The sequence below is a fragment of the Festucalex cinctus genome, chromosome 5, assembly GCF_051991245.1.
Source record: "Festucalex cinctus isolate MCC-2025b chromosome 5, RoL_Fcin_1.0, whole genome shotgun sequence".
NCBI classification, from domain to species: domain Eukaryota; kingdom Metazoa; phylum Chordata; class Actinopteri; order Syngnathiformes; family Syngnathidae; genus Festucalex; species Festucalex cinctus.
Window position 1 is genome coordinate 21,092,350 of NC_135415.1, and position 27,624 is coordinate 21,119,973.

Consider the following 27,624-nt stretch of genomic DNA (forward strand, 5'->3'; position numbering starts at 1 on the left):
ATTGTAATTAGTCTCAAATCGACAACTGTGTTTTACTTTTCATTTGACTTTTGGGTTAAATCCCACAGTGGTCCATTATATATCCTGGTATTAAGGTATATTCTTGGCTTGTTGTTGTGGTGCATTCATTGCTAGTTCACCCTTTTTCATCCTTTTGGTGTATATATCCTGAATTAGCCCACTTTATACTTTGGGGATATTCTGGACGGTGTAAAGCCTCATTCTATAGAACAGACTCTGTGAGTATTAATCAAGGGAGGTGATATATTTTGGTCTGTTATACTGGATTTTAGAATGCTTAAGCAGTTGCTGACTTTGCATCCATATAATGCTTTTAAGCCACTTTTTGTCCAACCATCGATGTCACTTCTCCCGCGCATGTGATACACTAATCCACCCCAACAATAAGAAGCTGCCTGCTTAGCTCACCAGCATTTCTTTTTTTAATCCGATGTTTGTTCCCTTCATACTAAAGTCCGTCTCCACCTACACTCACCAGCTGCCGCAACGCTCGTGAACCTTCAATCTGATGCGTGCTTGTGAAACAACACAATTGGCTTGATGTGTTGCCAGTTGGGAAGGGGGGAGGTATTGGACATGTGTCATACAACTGGGGTTTGATGTTTTGCATTCCTCTGTTCTGCATTCCAAGGGTGTCTTTGCATAAAGCACCCTTGATTCAAATCAATAAGGCTAGGCCTCCTGCTCAAAAACATACCCCTTTCCCTACTAACCCTGCGACATACTCACACATCAACTCACAAGCTCACACTCAAACATTCGAGCCTGAAAACATTCTAAAAGACCAACCTGCACCAGCTTGAGGGGGGTCGAGTGAACTCTGGCTTGTTGTATTTCATGGCACCACATCACCCAGGGCCCCTCATGCCCTAGGCCTATTCACAAGCTCCACATCACCCCCACACAGCCCACAGGGGCCTGTTGGCTCCCCCCGGTCCCCTTCTCCAGTCCACTTTGTGCTGAGGATTTGATCCAGAGGAAGCCAAAACAGAGCACAATAGTCCGCCAGCTACCCCCCATGATACAGTTATGATGAATATTGGTGAGACTGGGTTGTATGTGACGTACATGGAAGTGTTTGTTTTTTGTTTGTTTTATAGAGGAAGGGCAACAGACAGAGGTGGTAAACGTACTCAAACTACAGATACTAAAATAAGTTTCTCTTTACCTGTTTTGATACACAATAGAAAAAAAACATTAACTGCACACTAATAGTTTCTCTTTTTTACTTGCTTGGAAAACAAAAAACAAAAAACAAATGTCATGCTAGCTAGAGCTAGCTAGCATTGGCTCAACTTTTGTGCTTTCAAAACGTTTCCTCATACTTTTGCTAATTCTGTGAGTAACATAAAATGGTAAGTTAGCTAATAATGAAAAACTAAAAAAAAAAACTACACCTTTTTATATGTTTATTTTAAAGATGGTGTTTTTAAGATGGCATAAGACATATCATAATGGCCACGAATCATTCTTGAAACTGACAATTCTGTTATATAAGGCCATGGGGAAATATCTTGCCTCTTCGAATATGCTAATGCTCCATGTTCACGTTCCTCCATGTTGTCCCTAAGATCACATTTGATTACGATCTCAACCAAAGTTGACTGTATTTCTCTCGATTTATGCCATTTTTTAATATTGTGGAAATTGAACCAGGGAACAATCTTTTTTTTTTTTTTAAACTGTTGTCAATAGGGAGTAAAACTAAAAAGTCATCACATAAAAATTTAAGTAAGCACATATACTGTTTGTACTTTGTTACTTCCCACCTCTGGAAGGTACAGAAGGCATGCTAATTGTGCTATTCTAATCCCAGCCAGACTAGAAGCAGGATACTTTAACAAAGCCCCAGCAGACAGACCTCAGACGGAATTCTCTGGACGGCATTCCTCCGCACAAACCCCCTGTGTTCTCATGGCTTCATGTCCACGTCCGTCCGTCGCACACTCAGGCCCCGCCCACATGCCGGACGTCTCTCTCTCCCATCACTCAGCTCGTCCTCGATGTCTTGTTCACAATAGCCTCATATTTGTCTCTGAAAGCGGATCCGCATGCCTTCCCGTCCTACTCGTGCATTTCTGTTGGCCGAATTTCGGGAAATGGGATGCCCTCAGTGAGTGAGTCAAACTGGCAGCCGATGATGCTCACTTAGCCGATGTCAAACACAGACATTATTTAATTCCCTCTGAGTGAAATGAACCATACAACAGCACCCCTAAAGAGTCTGTGGTTTTTGGGATGGCTGATACATAACATGCTCATTTTAAAGTGACGTAATCGCATGGCCCTCTAATCCAGTGTTTCCCAACCTTCATTGAGCCAAGGCACATATTTTGTGTCACAATATTTAGGGAGGAAGATATCGTCTATATGTTTTCAAATAATGTTGATTTTTGTCTCAATTAACTCATTAATTGCTCTTCTGTGCCTGTTTAGTTGCTCTGACTGTCACTATACCTTGCTGGCATATATAGATAAACAAAGATTTATAGTTAACAAATGATATTTTTTGGAACCAGCTAAGTGAAATTGGGTAATTTTCCGCATCACTGCACTCAACCAAAGCAATTTTTAATTTGTTCCAAGTGTCCCAATATACTGTACATATTAGGGGTGTGAATTGCCTAGTACCTGACGATTCGATTCGTATCACGATTCACAGGTCACGATTCGATTCGATACCGATTAATCCCGATACGAATTTATAAGTCGATTGTTGCGATTTTTTTCATTCAAATTTAGAAAATACTAATCAGTAAGCTTGTAGAGTGTAAGATTTATATGAAAATGTATTATTTATTTATCTGAAATTTCAGTCTTATAGAGGTTGTAATCTGTTTCATGTTTGAACAGCATTAAAATAAAATATTAAGGCTTAATGTTCCGTTCATATAACATCCTTCCATGCTCAAGGTGTGAATCCTAAAAAAAAAAAAAAAAAAAAAAAAAAAAATCGATTCTGCCAATTATTGAATCGATTCGAGAATCGCGCGATGTAGTATCGCGATATATCGCCGAATCGATTTTTTTAACACCCCTAGTACATATGTATTTTTCACGTGTATTTTCTCAAAAAGTGCTTGAACAAATAAACGCCAACCCTTTTACTCTTACAAAAAACAAAAAACAAACAAACAAACAAACAAACAAAAACAGGTACTAACTGCACTTCACTTTAATCTCAGTTCATTTACGCTATTGTTCACACATTGCCAATTTATTAACTAACCAAAAAAGCAACATCTTCCAGTTCCAACGCACAAGTTAACAGAACTGGCGTCCTTTGTATTGACTTCTAAGTAAAAAAAAAACAAAAACAAAAAAAACAGCAAAATGTTTTGGACCAGCAACTTGTTTGCTTTGTTGTGCTAACATATTTTAAAGTTTTTTTCAACTTAAATTACAATTTAAGGCAAAAAAACAAAACAAGTTTTTTTTACAGTGTGGCGTTCATTTCATGTCATCTGAGATCTGAAAGGCTCCTGCTCACTTGTGACCCTAATGATAAGTACTATAGAAATTGAGTGATGGGAAGAATGGGTGAGGTTAGTTGCCACTGTAAAAAAAACACGCCATGTCATTTTTTGTGGTCCACCAAAGCCTGGAAGTAATCATCCAAAATACACAATGGGCACAGTGTGTATTTAAATGACAAAAAGACGCAACGTTAAACTAAATGAGTTTGTCACAAGTTGTGAATTTATTTGATTAAAATCTTGACAGGTCGCGACACTTTTTGGCTGACCGAATGGTGTTCAACCTCCGAGTTATGTGTTCAGGTGCGGATGGGAAAAGGGGAACGGGGGCATGTGTGTGTATGTTTGTGTGAGTGCGTGTTGACACAGCCGCTCCATTGTCCTCCTCCATCCCCAGTCAGGATGTTTAAGAGATGCCTCATGTTCTTGGCTCCCGCTAATCTCCACTGGAGAGTGAACCCGTGTTGCTGGAAGGCCTTGGCCCTGCATGACGGGACAGTCGAGCCCTCGCGTGGGGAGCCGAGCTGAAAATTTATGGCGCAGGCAATTACATATTGCTCACGAGCTGTTTTAAAATTACTTGCGGTAAAAAAATAAAATAAAATACGAGAGCGGACTAAATCTGCCAAGCGATCCTCTGATTTAATCGCTTTTGATTTAGTTTTGTCTTTTTGATATAAAGTGGACACATTTCAAAGTAAGTTAAAGGAGCAATTTGCTGAACAATAAGAGAAAGAACTGACGATGATATTGATGTCATCCGTCATCGTCCTTTTGCGTTCCCATTTTGGTCTTCATTTCCGTCTCTCCTTTGATTGTTTGTACGTATTTCCCTTTATTGTTGCCATTTTTATTGCTGACATTTACTACTAGTGAGGGGACACAGACATTGAAAACTCAGGAATAACACACCACAGGAAGCCTGGACATTAAAACAGATAAATTAGTCAGACTGATGCAGTGGGAGTGCTTTAAACAAACTCAGTGGCCGAATAGTCGAGGTTTTGTCCTAAGACTGAGAGGTTGCGGGTTCCGTCCCTGGCTGTTTTTGTCCCACTTCGGTGGGTGTGGAAATCAGTGTACTTCAACTTTTTTTAAAAGTCTTGTGAGGCGGAGTTTGGGGTTTTGTCGTCGGAAATGGTTGATGGATTATGTTATGTTGTCATTTTGGATCGTCAAACTCAACCAATTTCTGGAATTTTAACATAAAACGGATCTATTGCTTATGAGGTGTATTGATAATCTGGCCAAATTTTAGTATTTCCCCCCCCCCCCCCCCTTACGCTCAAAGTCAATGACCGTCTGATTGTCGGACGTCTCAGAAAGATGGTACGGAGTGATTTTATCCTGTGGTGTGGGGTGTGGTGAGAGTGACTTTTCCTCCCGAACTGCCACAAAAATAGTCAGGCGCCAACTATCGTAAATGTTAAATCAGTTTAACATTAAATTATTGGCAGTAGTACGAGTTTTTAAGAAATGTAAAATGTTGCACAATATATTATATTGTAATCTTGTGTAATATGTAAACATGCTGCTACATTCATTGTTCATACAATGTTGTTCTGTTGAGCATATTGTCCCTACAGCCTACTCTCCAAGCATTATTGACAGTCAACCCACTTTTAATCCAACTGTTACATTGATATACAAGTTTGATTGAATGTAAATTGATTCACGCCTGAAGATTTAGGCACGGGGATGACGTAATTGAAATGAGGCTCTTGTTGTGTCACCCGTCTTGGCCACTACTTTGGTGTAGCAACAGAGCTAACCCAAAACCCCACAAATAAACAATTAACAATAAAGAGTTATATCGTTCGATTGTATTATAACACAGCAGTGTTTATGATCATGAATCTTTGTTCTTCTTTGAACTTCAGGCAGTCTTGATGCCCTGTGGCACCATGCTGCCGCTCACAGGTCAGTCTTAGTACTACAACATTCGACATTCGATTTGCGGGAGGAGACTTGCGATTGTCGCTGGAAAGATTATGCGTCTGGAGTCCACCACACACAATAGTCATTTCACTATGGATAGCATTGTTTACATGAAAAAAAAAAATCCATTAACCGGTGCGGGTGCACCCCTCTTTGGTGAGAATTCCCGCTGTGACAAAATGAAAACCAGAGACAGAGATTTTTATCTCACTGGAAATGTGTCCTCTCCATGCAGCAGCCACGCTTCGCTAATTTCAACTGCTCTCCAAGATTAATTATTCAATTTACGCGTCAAGGCTGATCCTGTACAGTAGGCTAGGTTTCTTCCGTGAGGAGGTGCCCCTGCTCCTCTCCCAAGAAAGCGATATAAGTGGATTCATTTCAAAATGAACGTCCCTCCCAAGACTTTATTCGATTTAGTTAATGAGACAGCCAGTCAGGACAGGCGGGCTGAGCGCAGGTTTGGGAGCTGCAGCGTAATTAAGACGTGGCTTCCACGACGACGCTCTGTACGCACTTTTGATTAGAAAACACAATCTCCCACCAATTAAAACAGTTGGAGTGCTCGGGCAAAGGCCACCTCTGTGCGCAAACGAGGTAAATCCTACTTCCGTTCACACCACACACCTAATGTACCCCCCATTGCTAAATTCCCCTCCCCCCTCTCTCTGTACCCTAATTCTTTATGCTAAGTCGGTGTCGCTGTCTGTCGGGGATGTTGTTAACCCTTTATGTCTTCCATATGCCTGCTGATGGCTGACATTATATGGACAAAGGCAATGGAACACATGCTGGCGATGTTTGTGTTCCATCCAGCTTTTTATTACAAAGATGTGACTTAATTGGGAAAAGGAATGTATATGATAATAATAAAAAAGAATGTGATTTTTGAAAGCACATTTCAAAACAATGTTCTTCACACAAAAGACACTTTTGAAGTGATCTTCATAATTAAAGAAATAAATTGTGTGAAGTTGAGGTTTTAAAGTAAGGCTGCTATAATGTAAATCAATAAATTAATAATTTTGTCCTTATAATGGTATATGTCCTTAGAAGTAATCACACAAATAGTAAATAATATAAATAATTTTTTTTTATTTTGATTACAAGTTCAATACATGTGACGAACAATAACAGTGATAATCTTGAAGTGTCTGTGGCCAGTATCAACAGCCTCCATGAGGACCCAATTCCTTAAAATAAGGCCGATATCAGGCCAACTCGCCCATCCCTAATCATAATACTGTAATAGTAACTTAAGACTTATATAGAGTCTTTTTTTTTTTTCTTTTTTTTTTTTTTAACAGAGACCTTTCAGGATGGGGGGAAATTGATAGAGAAAAATATCAAAAAATAAGAAATTACGGTATATAGTGTATGGATTCTAGTTTTTCCTGCTATGTAACCTAGCAAAGTGGTTGGTAGCCCACCTTTTGTCTGTATGGCAATGCCGCATCCCACTGTGGGCACAGCAATTAATCAGTCAATTAATCAGGGAATTGATTTAATCATTTTGCAGAATTCTGTTCTTAGTGGGAACAGATTTAGGACAGCGCACAGAGAAAGGTCCTTAGAGGCATGCTTGGATGATGTTGTTGTCGAAGAACTTGACCTCCACCCCACTAAACACCTTTGGAATGTAATCTGAAATGTTTTTGCAGGTGGACTGGACAAAACAAAAAAATCCCATAGAAACACCTGAAAACCTTCGAGAAAGCCTTCATGTAAGAGTGAACAGCTCATTACCGTCTTCCATTTTAACTTCCTTTCGCCAGGTGTCCCAACACTTTTGTCCATGTATGTATAGGAACGAGGCAGCCGAGGCTCGTTAATTTTGAGACATTACATGCGCACGCGCACACATAAGTCTTCAAGTCTGAGCTGTAATGAGCATTGGTATAGATTTCCTGTAGCTCAAACAGTGAGCTTAATTGACCTGAACAGCTCTGAGTGACTTGGCACCTCTCGTCTCGCCACCTCACTACCCACCCACCTCCCACCCCTCCGCATGCCTCACCCGCACTGGAGCTCTTCCTCTGGGACAAAGAGGCTTTTGTCCCGCGGCCCTGTGCCACGGCACTCCAAAGCTTTGTTGACTGTTTCTGTCTGACAGAGCAAATTCGCTCTGGCCTCCTTTTGTCTATTGTCGCATATCTTTTTTAAGTTTGAACAAAGTTTACACAAAGCTCCATCTTTTGAGGTCGTTTTCTGCCTGCAGGGGGAGAGGGGGCAGCGAGCAAATGGATTTATTGTTTGTTGAATTTTGAGACTGTCTGACCTCTCTCTCTATCGCTGTCTTTTCTCTTCCAGGGATCACATATACACAGTGGACACGGACACCACCACCAATGACGAGATCTTTTTCAGTAAGGTGAGGAAGCTTGGAGGACGCCTTGTTCTTCCGCTGACGACTACGTAACCCTAATCACCCGTCGCGTGTGTGTGTGTGCATATGTTACGTGGGCGTCTTACTCGCCACGTGCATCACGTTGACCACGTTAAGTAGATTATCCAATCAATCAGCGAGTGAGAGCCTGCGTCATCATCCACGCTCTGAGAGACAATGTCGGAAGTAGAGGCGGATATGAGATAAGATTCCGCATTAGCATCCTCAGATGCAACAAGCAGGCTCTCCGTTTCGCTTCACGTTTCTCTAATCATCAATTCAACATTTCTCGGGTAAAAAAATTGCACTATAAATAGAGCATATAAAAGAAATGTTCCACCCCTTTCACAGGCTATAAACGCATTAGAGCTCGTAAAGTGAATTCAGAGATTTGTTTCTCAATCTTCAATATTCAATATTTATTCATTTTGTCATTGTGCAAATAACATGGTTATAAAAAACGAGATATCGTTATGAGCAACAAATATGTTTAACGTTTTTCACGATAAATGCAGAAAACATGCAAAAGCTGAATAGAGAACGTTTCTTATCACTATTTCAGTTTTCTTGTTTGTTTTTTGTGCCCCACACGGTAAAAAACAAAACAAAACAAACTTGAGCAACTTTTCTACATCCCAAAAATGCATCTTCCCTTGGGACAGTACACTGGCGTGACCTTTGCAGAGTGCCCCGTTGTCTGCCATGAGTACACACATGTCACGCAGACATGGAACAGCGGGGACAGGAAAACAAAGTTCGACTTAACAGGACTGGACTGGGGCTTCGGGCTAGCCTAGCTGCTTTAGCTTTAGAGTGCCTTGTTGTTGGCCATGAGTGAGTGCGTATAATGGAGAGAAGGTGGAAGAGCAAGGGGAAAAATAAGAAGTCTGATATGTCAACCAGTATTTGGACCTGGCTGGCGTTTTTGGACTTTCATGGGTGCGTTAGAGTGCCTCGTAGTACGCCGTGCGTCATGTAGAGAAGGTGGAGAGTCTCATTACAATATTTGTATCTGTACACTTTACTGGGAATTTAAATCAAATGAAAACCCTTTTTAAACCTATTTTGAACACAAAAAATAGCAAGCGCAAAACAGAAAATTTTGGATGTATTGCGGTCTTTATGTTAGATATGTGCCTTTAATAGGCGGGGCCTAGTGGGGTTATTGTGATGTCTGCATGTGAGTAGTGGCTGACAGCAGATTGAAACAATAATAAAGTGTTTTGTGATCAAAGATTAATTGAAATTATTAACAATTTTTTATTTTACGGTGAGCGCATTACTTGCCGGCAGCAGTTTGTGACATAGCCCAGTCCCTATCCCCTCCAAATAGCAGACTTTACTACAATTCAAATAAGGGCGTGTCCCTCTACCATGGCAAAGCTCAGCCAACGACTCCTAATGAGAGCAGCGAGCACATGAAAGGCTCACGTTGATTGATGACCGAGACTCTTTAATCAGCTCCAAACATGCTCCACAATGACGGCGGGCAGCGAGTGATCATGGACGGCACTCAGGGGCCACTGTGTGTTTGTTTGTGTGTCACAGTGATGTAGGCTTTACCCTTGATTGATAAGTGTGTGTGACAACAAAAGCGGATGTATGCGGCCATGTGTTTACAGCTGATTGACATGTTGTGCTGGCTACCTCAGATCCACAAGCAGGCCATTGTTTGTGCATGTGTGTGTGCGTGCATTCTGCAATGACTAACCAATCAGTCCACGAGCTCTAATCACCCCACGGTGGGGCTCTGTAGACCTCAAACCGATCCGGAGTCAGTTTCATTTGCCCCCTTCTAATGCCTGACAATTACAAGTTCAATTTGTGACCTGGTCCCTGATCAGCTTTAAGTGGGAATGTTCGCATTTGAGCGGCCGCCTCAGCAGGACAGCGACATTATTGATCACAGTACACGCCCAATGAACTTTTCATTAGCTACACCTGCACATACGAATGTGGGGTTTCAATTTTAAGTTATATAATCATTCCTTGAGTCACCCTCCAAATTTTTAACATTGTAAATCAAAACTCAAAATTAAAATTAATTTATTGGATCTAAAGAGACTGTGCAGTTGTACTTAATAAAGATGTCCAGTGAGTATTGCCTATTATGCAGAGGTTGGCGATATAAAAAAGCTCAGGAGACTGTGTAAAAAAATCATTATATTGCCAAATAAATAAATAAATAAATAAATAAGCTCATATGGGGGGGAGGGGCACATTATTGTGTTTTTGTATATAATAATAGAAGTGACAGAGAAGTGGCCATGTGGCAAGTGGCTGAAGTAATGTAGTAAAGATTTTTTTTTTAAATTTTTTATGGAGATGTTGAAAAATATATTTTTTTTAAATAATAATTAAACAATAAAAGTATGACTGATTTATATGAGCGATAACCGCTGCAGTGGCCAAAACATTCCTAATTAAAATTAAACTGCACTAATAAATTAATCACCAGAGGGTGCTAGAACTGCACAAATGGAATACAACCTCATTTTTTCAACAGATATGCTTTTAATATCGTGACATGACGACAATGACGATATTGTGGTAATTTTACTGTCGTGATATCACGACATTGCCATTATCGTTACATCCCTACTAGCTAGTGTGCTTTTATGTTATTTCATCTCACTTAATGCTTTGTTTTTTTGCCCCTAATGGTCCTGACATTAACGTGATTGGATCTTTCCCTGCAGAAAATGACATGGAAGTCCAGGCAAGCTGACGTGGACACGTGCCGGATGAAAGGAAAGCACAAGGTAGACACACTCACGCAGACACGCCAACATACAGAGCATGCAGTGTAATAACACACTCCCTGCAGTTCATAAAGCCTTCATCTGTGACAATTTATAGAGCACATTAGTGATAATCTTTCCATCAAATGGCAGCCCAATTGTGTTTCCTCTGGATTTACTGTACAATCATCTCCTCTTGTTTTTAAACCTGGCGCTGCCATTAAAAATCATCCGTAAACATGACATTGACGTAGCAAGAGGAAATGTCGCGTGTTATGATTACACGCCGTCTAAATGGTGCGCCTGTCTTTTTTTTTTTTTTTTATCCGCACAACCTTTCATTGGAGCCCCACAGGTACCTTTAAATCCAAACGTGTCAATTATAAAAATGACAAATGTCCCCTTTTCCTCTCTTTCTCTCCCTTGTGTGCTGCAGGACGAGTGTCACAATTTCATCAAAGTCCTCCTGCAGCAAAACGACGACACCCTGTTTGTTTGCGGGACAAACGCGTTCAATCCCTCATGTCGAACGTACAAGGTAAGGATGCCTGTTCTTCAAACATGTCTCCCTTTCTTCGCCTGCCACTCACAATCCGATGAGGGTATTTTGCGCATGCCAACAAAAGCCACATGGGAGCGAAGGGGCGGACGTAGATGGATGTATTGCACAACGCCTTTATCTGCAGGTGGACTTTGACACGCTCGATTTAGAGGCGGACAAACCGGCCCACCTTCTCGCAGGAACATGAAGAACCCTGAGATAAAGCCATGCCTTCCTTTTGTGTAGAATCGTGCTTGTGTGGAAAAAAAAAAGAAAGAAAAAGGTCCTTTACAAATCCATTAATGACCTCTGGGTAAAAGAAAACTAGAGTCGGACTTTTAGAGAGACTTGATGTCAGTGGTGTATGGTATAACTTTGTCGATCACCAAGTAGGCTGTATAACCCTAAAAAAAAAAAAATAGAAAAAAAACAAACACCAACACACACACAAAAAAAATACTCGACATCAGGGATTTCCAAACAGTGTGGGGGCCCTATTTTTGTGCAAGTCTAGCAAGCACTTCTCCTGAACTGAAAACATTTCCTTAAATACTACCATTTGTCCTCTTCTGTCTTCTTGGGTGATGTAAAATTAACAAGTTGCACACGTCAAGCTTGTAGAATGTTTTTTGATCATGTTTGTATGATTAAACATGATGCTTTTAATTAAGCAGGCGCAGCAATGCAGAGCAACAGAATTGCTCAGGGAAAAGATCACAAGACCATGAAATAATATATAGACAAGGAGAACTTCAAACTCATATTTACAGGCTGGAGTGCCTCAAGAAAACCCAAACAAGCACAAGATGAGCATGCAAACTCCACACAGAAGTATGAGATTCGAACCTAAAATCTTGGAAATGTGTGGCAGAAGGCTAAACCACTAGTCCACCCTGCTGCCATGTATGTAAATAACTCCCCGAAAATGTTCCTGGTCACATTGATTGAATGTGAGGCAGCAAGAACCAAAGTCAGCAGACACAATCACAAAATTACCAAGACATTAATAAAAATAAATAAATAAAAAAAAAGACTAAAAGTTGAAAAAAAAAATTGCTAATGAAGCGTGAGAATGTGACAGCCATTTACCCTGAGTTTACAACTGCAAAACTAAAACGATAAAAGGCAAGAAAATGAAGCTAAATACGCGAGACACAATTACAAATTTCCACAGTGAACCATATTCCGAGAAATTGTCTAAGTGAGAGGAAGGGAGACAAAAGCCAACACCAGAAATAAAACAGCACTTTGACTGTATCTAATTACTTTTTTTTTCTTCAAACCAAATCCCAACAATGAATAATATTAAACTCAGAGAGTAACTCAGCTGGCTTTGTTTTAACATCGTCGCGCGTAATGAAAGATTGTGAGTAAATGGCAGGAATAATATTGTGATTGGGAGGCACATCAGTAGGAAGTAAAAAAGGAATCGGCGCTAAATGGCGCAACAAGAGGATATGCAGCGAGGAGACATTTGTCAGTTGCATAAGTTGGTAGAGTAGCCAAAAAATTGTAATCCAGTAAAAGTACAGTTACTTAGAATAGTGCTACACAAGTAATCCTCCAAATAGTTACTTGAGTGAGTATCCGATGAAAAAATCCTGAATAACTGTGTGCTTTCGAATAGCATATGAAAGTCAAATCTAAAATAGGAATCTGCTAATGTAATATTACTCACAAAATCAGTTTAAAAACAAATATCTTAAGCAAAGGCTAATTGAGGTCCTCAATTAGTGTTTTTTGTTTGCAAATGTGAAGCAGCACAATAGGCTGAGATGATTAATTATATAATTATATATAGATTGTTTCAAATGTTTAAATATTTCCAAATTAAGTTCTACCAACTTGCATCTTTATCATCAGTGCTGTGCATAAATATATATATTTTTTCTTTTTTTAACAGACAATTACATTTTGCAAACACAGACTGGGACAGTTTCTCGAGTTCCATCTGGCGTTCTTGAAGACTGAAATGTCAACATTTTAAGGCAGACACAGATTTTTGTATTTTATCCTCACGTATCCTCACCAGGGTGATGGATGAGCTGGAGCCAATCTGGAAGCTAAACATACATTTCTGACTAAAACTCAAACCTTGCTTTTATGTGGGTCCGCGGAGAGTATGAGGTCATGTGACTGCCTTTGCTCAAATAGAGTGAAATGTCACTAGTTGCATTAGTTTGTATCCAAGAATTTAGTCAAGTACAGCATACTAAATGTAATGGAGTAAAAGTAACAGATTACTCTCCACCTCTTGTTGGTTTTGCTTTGTTAGGATGAAATGGACGCAGCACACACTGATGTTATCTTACTGGCCTTTGGGGGAAAGAATAAAACCCACACAACACATTGACGCTGCTGCTTTGCTTCACTAGATGTGCTTACCAGAAAAACAAGACTTCCCTGCTCCATTGGCTTCATGGCTCGGCATGTTAAGTACACAGAATGGATGCAGCAATGTTGGGAGTCATGCTGCAGGGATGTGGGATTTATGTCTCTGCATTTATCAGGCGTGGTTAGCTTTTATAGGCCCCACGGTTATGGTTTCAAGGTTTAGCTATTACTGCACCGGCGTTGCTGCTAGCCTGGTCAAGTTAAGAGGGAGGAGGTAGCACATACAAGGACGCTTGCCTTTGCAAATGTATAAATGAGCGCTTATTAAATATAAAACACTAGCTATGTGTTGTAAAGAGATTGCTTCTGCAAGGGAAACACTATAAAATGTGATTGATGCCAGGGTAAAATAACTACTTTTCCATGTTGAAGATTTGCTCGGGCAAATTCCTTGATTAGTGAGTCAGTCTCCCCATTGTGAAACGAATAAATAATTAAATTGTAAGCGTATGCGCTTGCAATTTTCCAAGAAAAAAAAAAGCACCGCTCGACTTAGCTGGGTGTTAAAATAATTGCAGGAAAGTATGCATTTAAGCAATCTATCTGTCTATCAATCAATCAATCCATCCATCAATCAATCAATCAATCAATCTCTTCGTATATCTATCCATCATTCCAGAATGACCAGAGGTCAAAAGGAAAGCTGATAGGTTGTCAGTTCTTTTGAGGCATGCTGGGGTCTCCAATTCTGCTTTGGCCTAACAGTGTGTGTGTGTGTGTGTGTGCTTTTTTTTTTTTTTTTTTTTTTTTTGCGTGTATGCGCCACCTTGGCCTCAGTTTTCCTCTCCGTCTCCCCTGTGTGACAAGAGTGAAAAGAGCTTCTGTTTTCAGGGGCCGGCCTCATTCCACATTAATCAACAAGGAGTGAGCAAAGGGGAAGGGGGAGTTGGTGAGGTCAGGGGGAGCAGAGGTGGAGGGAGCCCATTGGGGACGGGCGGTGGCTCCCACCCAAACCAATAACTCGCACTGCTCTTCCAATTTTGCCTCTTCATTAGCTACTGTTAGTTATCCTTCCTCCCTTGTTCCGTGTTAATGTCGGTACACGCACAATCAAACCTCGAGCAGCCCTTCGGACCCCCGCCTTCCCTTGTTCCTTCTCTCCTGCCAGTCTTAATTCCTCTCTGTCGATGTCCTCCCCTCTGCTGCTTTCTCCGCCTGTCACTCCCTGACTGCGCCGTAATAATAAACAGTCCGTCCAGCTGGTTCACACGTATGAACGGACGACGGGTTTCATCTGCTGTTGCCGGGCAAAGTGGAGGCGAGCAGCGGGGTGTTTACAGTCTGTTAGGTCGCCAGGTGATCCCCAGCTTGGTTCCGTGGGCTCCGAGTTCAGTTCTCACATTTACAAACATTCCTCTCAGTAGAGAACTCTGCCAAGGCCGAAGAATGGAAATATATCTGTGCCATCTAAGTTCAAATTGAAGGTCAGATGGCACAAAAAATACACTCAAAAAAACTGTTGGGTCGAAAATAACCAAAATTGGGTCAAAACAGGACCAACGACTTTTTGGGTTATTCAAAAATTTGTGTCAAATGAAAAACAACGAATTGGGTTGCTCTGTGGTTTATTATTGATTCTGACCCAACGTTTTGGATTAAATAACTCAAAAAGTTGGGCCGGTTCATTTTTGACAAAATTTGGGTCAAACGAATAAAACAAGACAAAAAAGGGTTGCTTTGTGGATAACTTTAATAACTTAAAAAGTTGGGTTGGTCCATTTTTTAACCATTTTTAGAGTCTACCGTAAGAGGTCATAATCCGGGTAACCAAGGAGAAGCCATGAAAATCAAATGAACCTTTATCAGTTCATCCAACATCCAGCCAAAGTTACGCTCCACTGGTCATGTGACAAGTATAGATATTCTTTAAAAAGATTCAGTGTCAGAAATTTAAATCTAAACTTAAATGGCAGAGACATACTTCCGTAATGAACATCTTGCCCGTCTGACTAATTTGAGGGTGATTTAAAAAAAAAAAATTGGAGAGAAATGACAGGGACATTTAGCAGAAAGACAATAACAGAACACGTCAGCTTGAACCCCAGGATGATACATAATACTCCAGCCCAGTAGGTGGCAGTAATGCATGAACATTACAAATGTATTTATATAGCCCTTCATCACAGTCAAACTGGGCTTTAAAGGCCACAGTTGACAACTAAAACAATAAAAAAATGTTAAAATGAAAAATTCAAACAGTGTCAATCAAAACTGAATTTTATTATCTGTAATAAGTCCCAGTGTTTCTACATTTCTATTAGATTGTGCAAGTATACCTTCTGTTAGAAAATGATGACATGCAGCTCCAGATGAAACCGTTTTGTCCCGCACAGGTTAAGATGTGAGATTTTTACGAACAGCTGCAAAGACTTTGGTTCCCTTCCAGTGTGTAAAAGTGTCAGAAACAGGACATGCGAGGCAAACAGGTTGCAGAGAAATGGGCCGTGACGATTAATGTCCCACTGAGGTGCTGCGTCCTTGCTTGCTTCTTCTGGCCCATGTGTGAACTCGGGTATGAATAATTATGCATGGTTGTCTCATTTGTGCAATGTTCTATTGTCCTATTAATTCATGGGTCAACGTGTTAGTGGCTGATTCTTCGGACCTCCCTCAGCCAAAGTTTTTGTTTCAGTACATGAATGTCTTTATGTTGGAATGAAAATAGGTGGTAATATTACTTCACATTCCCATAATTGTTGATTTTAAATCAACAACTCTGAATATTTCAGATAGACTGAAATGATCAACAGGTAATCTCAGATTTAAAAAACAAAAACAAAAACAAAACAACATATCTCCCATTTTGGTACTTGACCTGATGACTAACCACTGTATTTAAGACTAGTGACATTTTAACAAAGTGTGTCTCTGGAACATGGTTTTTATAGTTCACGAAATTCTTCGTCTTTTGACTATCCTGACTTGCATGTCAGACCTTCTATTAAGACACCTGGAAACTGTTTTAAATTGTGGAAAAATAGCATAACATGTCTCCTTCAAGTAGTTTAGTCCATGTTTTGGATCTCCACTACATTGTGTCGCACTTATTTTGTTTACAAGTTAGCGGAGTTGACGGCCCAACAAGATTCAAGCTGTTTCGCCGTCTAAATGCTTTATGTTTACAACTGCTTTGGCTCACGCCGGCAGTTTTTGTGGAGCTCTGTTGCCTGGCTAAGATTATCAGGATATTGCCCCGGACAGTTCTGGTGTTTCTCCACACATGCCTGCCAGCTTGTCAGGAGCTGCGCGTATTTCAGCGGCCGGCTTTGGGAGGGGCTTCCTCGTGTTCAAACGGCAGGAATAGATCAGTGACAGCCGGCCGAGACCCTTGGACAGAGGTCAACGCCGCCGCGACATCAACAGAGGGGATAAATGCCCGCCGGGTGGGTGTGTTTTTATGTGGGATGTACGATAGGGTGAGGCGACGTTCCAAACTGTCTGGCCTGTATAAGAAAACATATCTAGCACACTGTGGTGCTTTAAGATACCAGTGACCCGACTTCTCTGTCTGTCTGTCTGTCTGTCTGTCTGTCTGTCTGTCTGTCTGTCTGTCTATCTATCTGGCTATCTATCTAGTTATCGCGCTAGCTATCTAGCTAGCTATCTAGCTATCACTCTATCTATCTATCTAGCTATCTATTGAGCTAGCTGTCTAGCTATCTATCGAGCTACCTATCGAGCTACCTATCTAGCTATCGTGCTAGCTATCGCGCTAGCTATCAAGCTAGCTATCGAGCTATCGCGCAAGCTATCGAGCTACCTATCAAGCTAGATAACAAAGGTCAAAGTACTCAGAAACAAATCAGTTGAAAAAAAAACATGACTACTAGGAAAAAGACTGTCATCATAACAGTTTTGAGTTACAAGCATGGTCATGGAAAGAACTGAACTTGTATCCCAATGCACCACAGTACTTTATATGCCTGCTATAAGCTTAAAAAAACAGTAGGAAGAAAACACTCGGAATTTTGTTCGGCTCCTGTTGTATATATTTTTTCTGCCAACAATTTCCCTGGCAAGCGCCGCGTGTGTTAGCGTGTGTGAATGCGTGTGACCTTTTATAGTGGGCAGATGATAACTGTTTTTTTTTTCCCACCCAGACAGGAATAGAAAACAAAATGACCCGTTTAGAAACCAGAAAGGGCGGCGTTAAGAACTTCGCAGCTTCTCTATTTGTTAAGCGAACGAGGACGCGGAATAGAGGAGAGGGGGAAAAAAAACAAAGAAGAGTCAAGCAGGGTTTGCGGTCGTCTTCCTGACCTCGTGTATATTTCTGCTTTCAGCCAGACACATGCCGGGGAACACAAGTTGACCCTTAGAGGAATGATATTGACCTTTCGTCTACTTGTGGTCCTCTTCCAATCACACACTTACAACATTGTAGTAGGTTGGAATTGTGCCACTCGGTCCAGAAATAATGATTAAACAAAGCCTCGTGAGCGCCTTTAAGGAAATAGCACCATTAGTGTAGGGATTTAAGCTTTGGTTGTGCAAAGCATTCACTTAAAAGTCCTTTCTGATCAAATATTCAGAAAGTAGCGAGCTTCAAAACATTGTCAAATTCCCTTTGAGTGCACCTGCGTTTGGTCTCATTGGATTTCTCTTCACATCACGGCGTCGCAATAAAAGGATTAAAGCTGTGTTGAAGCTCTTCTTGAAACGCGCTAAGATAACGCGTAAAGTAAGGGAAAAGTAAATATGTTTAATGCCGTGGAAAATGAGCTTTCCACATGCTCTGCTGTGACAGCCACAGACGATCACATGGACTCACTCGCGGGATGATACCACAAATATTTTACCCAGACTACTGACCCAAAAATCTACTTGGCCACATGTTCTCCACTTGTGGACACACATTTAAGCCACATTTCTCCCCCAAGGAGGTTGTGTGCATATGATATTTTTTTTTTTGTCTGTTTGTCAGTGTTAGTCGGAAAAAATAGCTTAATCGATTTCCTGGACCCTTTGTGGAGTAGTCAGACATGGGTCAAAATGGAGAGAAATTAATTGAGCGGGATTTCCCAGAAAGTGTACACAGATGGATGTTTTTTGTTTTTGTTTTTTTTGTGATTCAACCCATTGCATTTGTTAAAAGCAGCCTGATCCGTATCTACCGAAATGAGTACAAAAAACAGTAAATGCAACTCAACTCACTTCGCTACAAGCAGCAGTTTGGCAGATAGTCAAAATAAAGAGACGTCAAGCTGTTTAATGCCGTTCCCAGTTGAAGCTTACTGTCAAACTAAACATTAAAAAAAGAAAATCACACCTGGTTTATTGAAGACAACCACACAGTTTTGCCTAATAAAGTCTGGTTAGCCTAATGCCAACAACTAATGCAAAATTCCATAGACCGGCGCACAGTTAGCATAACTCTGCTGCAACTCTTTAAACAATGAATATTTGAACTCAAATGGTGACACATGTACACAGATTATACTACAAAAAGTCTTTATCCTCTGTGAAGAATCACTAATACTTTATTACTGCAGCTTACTGAGAAGATGTGCCACCTCCATGTACCTGTATATACGTATGGTTGCATTATACTGCCCCTGGTGGCCATGTCATGCACAACATAAGGAGCAGCCCAATGTCCATTGAATTGAAATAAATAAAAAAAATGCCAAAAACTTTTAAATTCTTTACTTTCTTGGTTGCATTTGAAGCACATTGTTGTTGTTGTGTTTCATATCTCTGTTGTCTGAATTACCCCATTTGTGACCGTAGATGGACAACCTGGAAGCTCTCGGAGAGGAGATCAGCGGGATGGCTCGCTGCCCGTACGATGCCAAGCATGCCAACGTTGCCCTCTTTGCTGGTAAGACTCAGAGCATAGCAATACGATAAACAGTGAATCCTCCAAAGTCAAACACAATCCATTTTGTGACGCTGTTGTTCTAATTTCAGAACAGTTTATTCTGGAAAATTTCTTCCAGAGTCAAACTGTGTAACTGTATAGACATTACAACATTGTTGCAATTTAACAGCAGTCCAATTAAACTACAATAAAATAAAAGTACTCACCCTGTAATGTCAACCCGTCTTTCGTTTGACCTTTGAGGCAAATTTCCCCCCCAAAAAGTTAGGATGGATTCCTCTATTTCCAATTTTGGAGTATTTGACTTTGGAGTTTCTTCAGTGATCAGAAATATCAAACGAGAGATTCTGGGTTTGAATCTTGGCTCAGGCCTCTCTGTTTGGCATTTGTATGTACTCCTGATTCCTCCCACTATCCAAAAACATGCATGCTAGTTTTATTGAACGCAAAATTAGCCATAGGTGTGAACATGAGTGTTTTACGTGCCCTGTGATTGAGTCTTCCGTTATCCCAATCAGACCAATCCAATAGAAAACGGAATAATGAACAAACTTGGTTGGCTGAAAATAATTCACAAACGGCTGCATCCCCCGATGAGTCGGCTTTGGGCCTGCGTGGTGAGAATCTTCCCGTGCAACCTCGCCGTGGGCCGCAAAAGACATTGGGCCCCCCATTCCGTGTTTGCTGCCAGCTGATTAATGGCGCTATTGATGAGCTGTCCCTGCAAGCTTCCAGCTGAGGAGGCGCAGCTTGACCGGCTAATATGTGACAGCGAGCTGGAAGCACTGAGTAATGGAGAGGGCTCCTCTCCCAGCCACCCTTTCAATTATGTAGTTTGAGTTTCCACTGTGGTTCCATCTGAGGTGGACCGAGGTCACGTTGGGGCTGTTTTCTGCGTGTGCGCGCACGTTCAAGTAGCTGGTGAGGAATTACACATGTCCAACAGGTTGACGAGAGTGTAAAGCCTGTTGACGGCTGGCAGTAATGCAGTGTTTATATTCTTTGTGTATATTCTCCCTCAATTTGATTTTGGCTTTTTCTTTCCGCTTCCATCCATTTGACTTCTCAATCTCCTTTGTTCTCTCTTCGTCCCTCTCCAGACGGCAAGCTGTACTCGGCTACGGTCACCGACTTTCTGGCTATTGATGCGGTCATCTATCGTAGCCTTGGAGACAGCCCGACTCTGCGTACGGTTAAACATGACTCCAAGTGGCTAAAAGGTGAGGCCAGGATACGCACGCAGACACACTACTGCAGTTTCCATCGGGCAGTCCAGTTCGCTTACAGCTATCAAATAGTTACCACTTTGCTTCAGTCTTTCCAATTTCCTTGTCAAAAGTAAACCAAGTAACAAATAAAACACAAATATGTTGTTTACCACTTTTTAAAGCGCTTATTTTGGGGTACTGCACTGTTCCAGTCGCTAAATGATGAATCTTTTGACAGACAATTGTCGCTTCGGAAGAATCAAAAATCTGCTTTGTGCTTGTAGTACATTGACTCTTACAGTAGCTCTGCTTCCAAGTTCATTTTGAGTACATTTTTAAATTTCTACAGACAAATGTTAAGGTCTTTTGGACCAAAAGTGATGCTAGACAAATTAAGACTCAGACACATTAAGTGGTCAGTAATTGTCACTATTTGTACAAAGAACCTAAACAATGTTACACACAATGAAGGGCATAATGCTAACTAAATGAAATGAGATTGGCATCTCTTGTAATACAGTCAATATAAAAAGTTTACACACCCTTGTCAAATGCCATATTTTTTTACATTAAAAATAAGATCAAAATAATAAATCATTTCAAATTAATTTTTCCAATATTAATATAACTTATAAGCTGTACAACTCAATAGAATTAAAAAAAATAAATCTTTTTGACAACGTATATAACAAACAACTGAGATGGTTGCACAAGTGTGCACACCCTCTTATATCCAACTTCACACAGTGTATGTGACCATAAATTACCTCTGCTTTGAATGTTGACAGAAAATGTAGAAAAACATGACACTTGTTATGGATTGCTGACCATACGTTTGGATTTGGTGCTTCTATACGCTTGTGTGTTGTCTAGTATGCAAATTTTGTATGTTCGTTTTTGCCGACCTGTTATACCAGGTTGCATGTTGTGCAGAATTTGATGCGCAGCGGGGCAAAGCAAGCGCACCAGTCGAGCCTGTCAAATATCAATGGAGGACTGCATTTACCTTGTATGCAAATACTCGAGCTCATATGATGGATGAGGCACTGAAGGCACCCATTTGGCTTTTTTCCCCCGCAAATATCATGACATGACATGGTTGTTGTTTATTGTGAAATGACATGTCACATCTCTTGCTGAAACAATTTGAATCTTTTTTTTTTCATGCTTTTTGTCTTCTCAGAGCCCTACTTTGTGCAAGCAGTCAATTACGGAGACTTCATCTATTTCTTCTTCAGGGAAATCGCTATGGAGTACAACACAATGGGAAAGGTAAGCAAAGGGTTCATTCCTCTGCTATTGTTTAGCACCAATCAGAGGTGTCATAAGCAGGAAGTATGTGCGGAAACTAACAGGATATGGGTGTATAGCTTATCTGGAAGGAGGCCAAATATTTTTCAATACCAGATCAACACTGGACAGGATGAAGGACCTAAAAACGATCAGGAGATCCCACTCGCAAAGTCTAAATATACTCCTTGAAATGCACATCTGCATCCGTCTGATACGGCTCCCATCTTCTCAGCGATTCCTGAGTAGAATTCCTCCATGAGAATTGAGATTGAGTTTTTGCACCAGAGGGACCGCAACAAAGACGCTTTCAGTTTAATCCGTTCAATTCAGCGTTGGATTCCGCCGGGCGAAAGTTAATTGGAAAGCAGGTAGAAGAAAATGGAAAATGGGTCTACCCATATACATTTTCAGAACAAATGGAACGCATGAAAGAGAGTAAGAAAAAGAAGCGATGAGATGAGCTAACGAGAAACTCCAGAATAATGGATTTCCCGCCAGGAGTGACAGACGGGAGCATTAAGTCTTGCGAGTTGTTTTAAAAGCGATTTAATTATGCATGAGGCGAATGAACTGAACAACTTAATATTACTGATGGTTAACACGTCATTACAAAACATGAAATTGGCCTTCATCTGTGTTTAGAGCGGAAGTTAAGTCAAAAAATGTTCTGAGCTTGCAAACATCACATTACCAAACCCAGAAATCAGGTGAGACATGTCATTAGGCACTGTGATGTCATTTTCAGTCAAGTGGCTATGTGGTCGCCCATTGGGCGACTTTTGCTGCTTAATTCATGTCAAACAAAGGCAATATTAATGAAAATGCTGTGTTTAGACTAGTGGGGGCACACAGAACATATTATTGTAAAGAACCTCTCCTGAAAAAGTCGTTACCTAATGGCAAATTGGTGAAAGTCATTGGATCGGTTCAGTTTGCTCGAACTTAAAAAAATGATGCGACAGCCGCCTAAGACAAAATAAATGATCCGCCTTCAGTGTGTATAAATGTGTGTATTTTGTAATTTAGCGTTAAGCCAGAGCATGACTTTTGTCACGAAGCTGACGTGTGACCGAATTAAGCGTAATGAGTAAAGCTGACACCTTGTTACACATTCACTTCGACACAGTGTCACCTGGTATTTGTCACGATGTTTCTGTAATCTTACAGTGAACATATGTGAGTGCGTTTAGGAGTTTGTTGCGTGTGCGACCATCCCAAACTGTGTGTTTTTGTGTAAGTGTGAGTGCATGTGTGGATGTGTTCACGCTTGTTCACACTGTTTAATGTAAGTAGTGTTTTCAGGTCATAGTTAGTTTCATTGCTGTTAGGTGAACGGTGAATGTAGCTTAATTAGGCCTCTCGTGGCAGAACCATAATTAAAGCTCTGGCTTCGACTAAAGCTGGCTATTTTCTATCGTTTTCTGCTATAAATATTTAGGCTACCGCATCTTTAATTTATGGTATTTAAATGTCAAGCAGGCACGTGATCCAAATATTGTCTGTAGCCACACATTCCTACTGAACTACATCGACCCAATTTTGATGCTAATTCTTGCTAGCAGTTAGCACTATTCTCAAACCAATTTCATTTAACTACATATGACGGGATAACTTCTACAGGTAGCATAGCTTTTGCCATTTTAACTAGTTAACAAGAAGCTAACTATATTATTTTAATATCTTGCATATAGCGTCAAGCTAACACAACTTAGCATCAAGCTAAATCTCTGTTGTATGACCTACATAGTTCGTAACAAGATGCATATCTGTGGTAATTAATGTAGTTGTTCCACATCAAACTTATCAGCAATCAAGCTAGTAATGTAACCTACAGTTGGCAACAACAACACGCTAACTACAGATTGTGTAGATTTGTAGAATATATGCAATACTACACACATAGTAGTAAACAAAAATCTAAATATCTATGTATACAATAAATAGTTAGCAAAAAGCTAAATATCTCAAAGCAAAAATCAAACTGCATCTTTTATAATGTCTCGTATAGCAAGAAGTTAAATATTTGAATTTTCCTCCACAAATGGTTAGCACTGGGCTAGCAGCAAACAACTAACTACCTGATGTTGTAATACCCAACACTCATTTGGAAGCAAGCTAACTAGAGTATTGTCCCACACAAACAATATCAAACTGAATATGTGCTTATTACCAAACAAATTAGCTAGCACCAAGCTAACTATCTGCTAGCGTAACAGCAACATTTACTTATTAGACAGTACATTCATTGATTGTTTACGGTGTGTTACTGCACACGTGGCTAACGTTGTCATCCACATTGATGTTGGGGCCAGGTGGTGTTTCCCCGGGTGGCGAGGGTTTGCAAGAATGACAGAGGCGGATCACCCCGTGTGCTTGAGAAGCAATGGACATCGTTCCTCAAATCCCGCCTGAATTGCTCCATCCCGGGCGACTCCCATTTCTACTTCAACATCCTGCAGGCGGTGACTGACGTCATTCACATCAACGGGAAGGATGTTGTGATGGCCACCTTCTCCACGCCGTACAACAGGTAGGATGAAGTTCTTGACCAGGTTTCAGGAATTATCCCCCCCCCTTACTTAAACATGTACCCCTAAATGCAATATGAATGAAAAGAGAAGTCATAATATTACCACAGCAAATTAAAATTTATTTGAGAAAGTAATAATTCAGACAGATTTTTTTTTTTTTGCAATTCCTTGGACCCTAGTTTGAGGCTAACGGCAGGTTACTATAATTCTCTAAAGATCAGATGCAGATCAAAAGCACAGTTCAGTATGCGTGCATCAACATTGACTTTGTATTCATTAACCCAATTATCAAAACAACAACTCATCCACATGGTGACAGGCCGACCTTTGCGTAATGTAAAAGTGCGTGTGCGCGCATCGCCTTGTGGCGATGTGCGAGTCCACTGGGTCAGCATTTACATCTCCAATCAAAACAGTCCTGCTGCCCTTTTGACGCGCAGGTACTTAACCTCTTTTTCTTTTACTCAATTTGTATTCAGCGTGGCCTTCATATTCAAAGGCAGCATCTAAATTGAAAATTACCACCACGCCATAGGGTTCACGCATTATTCTCCATTTTACGGCTCCTTTTTTAGCAGATAAGACAATTGCTTGTGACACTGCAATTGAGCGTGCTTAATGGACGTTTAAACTCAATGAAGCGGCGCCTCGGAATATTTTCTATATGTTTGATTTGTGCATTTTCCATTTCACAGTAATGGTGGGAAATTACAGGGAACATATTTAGACTATAGGCAGCAGATTGTTGTTTGGCGTTTAATGACTGTCTCGTTATTTACAGAAAAGCAAGACGACAAGTGTTTTCCTTTCTAGTTAGTTGTGTACTGCCAGACACTTGACAGTCAAACATATCTATTGTTGCATTTCCGAGCGAATCCAAGCATTCCTAGCTAGCTCGCTATAATACTACCCTTGTCTGGAATTTTGTCTTCACGACGAACTTTATCCATGAGGCAACGACCCGAAAATCCAGACCCATCATTCCGAAACACACTCCGTCCATCATGAAAGAAAGTCTGTTAAATTTGGATTTTTCTGAGCGCGGATGTGTTGTAAAATAGCAAAAGTGACTCAGCAATGTGTTATGCATTGATTCCAGGCAGACAGCTGCCATCACAAGATCTTTTTTCCCCCCCTTCGCCCCGTTAAATGAATAGCAATAATAAAATAATCTGTTGTCCATCACAGCGGACTCGTGATGAACATTGATGCCCTCAAGGCTTTCGGAGAGATCGAGTCATTGTGTCCTCGTAGGACTTGGCAGACCTTCGATGTTGCTAAGCTCCCATATTTAATAGCACACTGCTAAATATAGCGCACGTAAATCAAAGAGACTTAAGTCAAAACAGTAATCGGAAACATAAGCTTCCACCAATGATCCATGTGGAAGACTGCGCTCAACTTAATTGGGGTAACGACATAGTGTGGTTTGCTAGTGGCCAGAGCCAGTCAAATATTTGTGCCCCCGTGGACCTCTGGTGCTACACCTCATTATGGAAAGATATAGTGAAGTCATTGACACATGGGTATGCGCTGAAATTATGATTTTATTCCGGAGGTCTCACATTTGTTCGGGTCATTGTGCAGTAGTCACTTACGCATGTCATGCAAATAGTTTTCTCAGAGGGGAAAAATGACAGTCAGGGACTGTTAAACATTTAGGGGAGGGGAGCAAATAAACATCAAACTTACAAAAGAAGACAAGATGAACACCATAGTGATGTACTAAATTTTAATTGACTTTATCTCAAACTCCTCATCAGCTGAAGTTAACAATGTAGCAACAAAATAGCAGAACGCTACGTACTGATCAGAGTTTGACCTTCATACCATGATTATATTTTGTTGACTATTCTACAAAATACAGTTCTTGCATTGACTTGCGGTCGCAATCTGTGTAAGCATGAAAAATAAACAGACCTCCAGTGATTCTAGAGGTATTTGGTCTGCGTCCAGTGTGGTTGAGTCGCTCCGTGGGATCTATGATGACTCACTGATGAGGTTTAATGGACTTCAAAACCAATAAGTGGTAGGATCAAGCTGTTAATGATAAGCTACTGAAACACAGTGAGAAAATAAATACCACATAAAAATGTGCCGTTTTGGGTCTTTATTTATAAGCGGTACAATTATGTGGTCTGAAATACCCTTTGATGAATGGTTAGTTAAGCCTGACATGCTGCATTTTTAATATTTATAAAGCTTAGATAATGTATGGCATTTCTACAGTGACTTGTCAGGACTAAAATTCAAATTCGTATATTTAGTCAGTTCTCTCTGTGGACTTTGAATCTGGTTTTCTTCCTCCCTGCGCGAGTCCGGCCTTGGCAAGGTGGCTCTTTGATGCGTTCATTCATCAATGCTTTTTTGTGTTTGCGCGGTGGCAGCATTCCAGGCTCGGCCGTGTGCGCCTATGACATGGCGGAGGTGGCCAACGCTTTCACGGGACGCTTCAAAGAGCAAAAATCCCCAGACTCCACCTGGACGCCTTTTCCCGAGGAGAGGGTTCCCAAGCCAAGGTACCACTGACGCTAATTAATGAGTGCACACATACACACACATTGCAATTTTTATGTCAAATGTTAGAAATGTATTTGAGTTATGGTGTCGCATAATTCAAATGCTACACTCCAAGCTACTTGTAATTTGTTGTGGGGGTGCGGGGGCAATAAAGTAAAAAAAAAATAAAAAAAAATAAAAATATATATATATATATATATATATATATATATATATATATATATATATATATTTTTTTTTTTTTTTCAAAAATGATGGATTCGTCTTTTTTTATGTCATTATGTAATCATCAACTGACCAAAGAATAAATGGTTGAGTCCCATCCATCTGTTCCAAATGTCTTAGTAGCTTGCCAACCAACAAACCACAAGACAATCTAATCAATATATTTATAATGTTTTGCTATTTTTCCCCATTCTATTAAAGGAAATACATTTTCTGGTTTTGTTATTCAATCATGATGGAACTATTGCCTCAAAACCAGTACCATGAGTGTTTTCGTAATGTCACTTTAGATGGGCCAGAAAGTTGCCTGCTAACTAACATAGTGTGGGACAATCAAATCAGATATAGAGTGATAGAGTGTTAAGATATTTTCTAAAAAAAAAATGAAAACAAGAGAAAAATGAAAATAAAAAAATATTTAATTTTATATCTATTAATAGATGGATCGTCTCTCTTTTTTTTCACATTTCTATCACAGTGAAACCAATTCCCCCAAACCCGAATTAAAAAAAATAAAAAATCTTAGTCC

The 27,624-nt window shown here is 40.4% G+C and overlaps 1 protein-coding gene across 3 annotated transcripts in view; it reads left to right on the forward strand.

The window, feature by feature from the left end:
* Window positions 1-27,624, forward strand: part of sema6a (sema domain, transmembrane domain (TM), and cytoplasmic domain, (semaphorin) 6A) — a 132,404-nt gene that overhangs the window by 63,160 nt on the left and 41,620 nt on the right. For all 3 annotated transcript variants that reach the window (XM_077520741.1, XM_077520742.1, XM_077520743.1), the window contains exons 4-11: window positions 7,746-7,806; window positions 10,521-10,583; window positions 10,999-11,100; window positions 19,228-19,318; window positions 20,419-20,538; window positions 21,710-21,798; window positions 24,132-24,349; window positions 26,738-26,869. In XM_077520741.1, coding sequence (XP_077376867.1) covers window positions 7,746-7,806; window positions 10,521-10,583; window positions 10,999-11,100; window positions 19,228-19,318; window positions 20,419-20,538; window positions 21,710-21,798; window positions 24,132-24,349; window positions 26,738-26,869 — 876 coding nt within the window. The remainder of the gene's footprint in view (window positions 1-7,745; window positions 7,807-10,520; window positions 10,584-10,998; window positions 11,101-19,227; window positions 19,319-20,418; window positions 20,539-21,709; window positions 21,799-24,131; window positions 24,350-26,737; window positions 26,870-27,624) is intronic.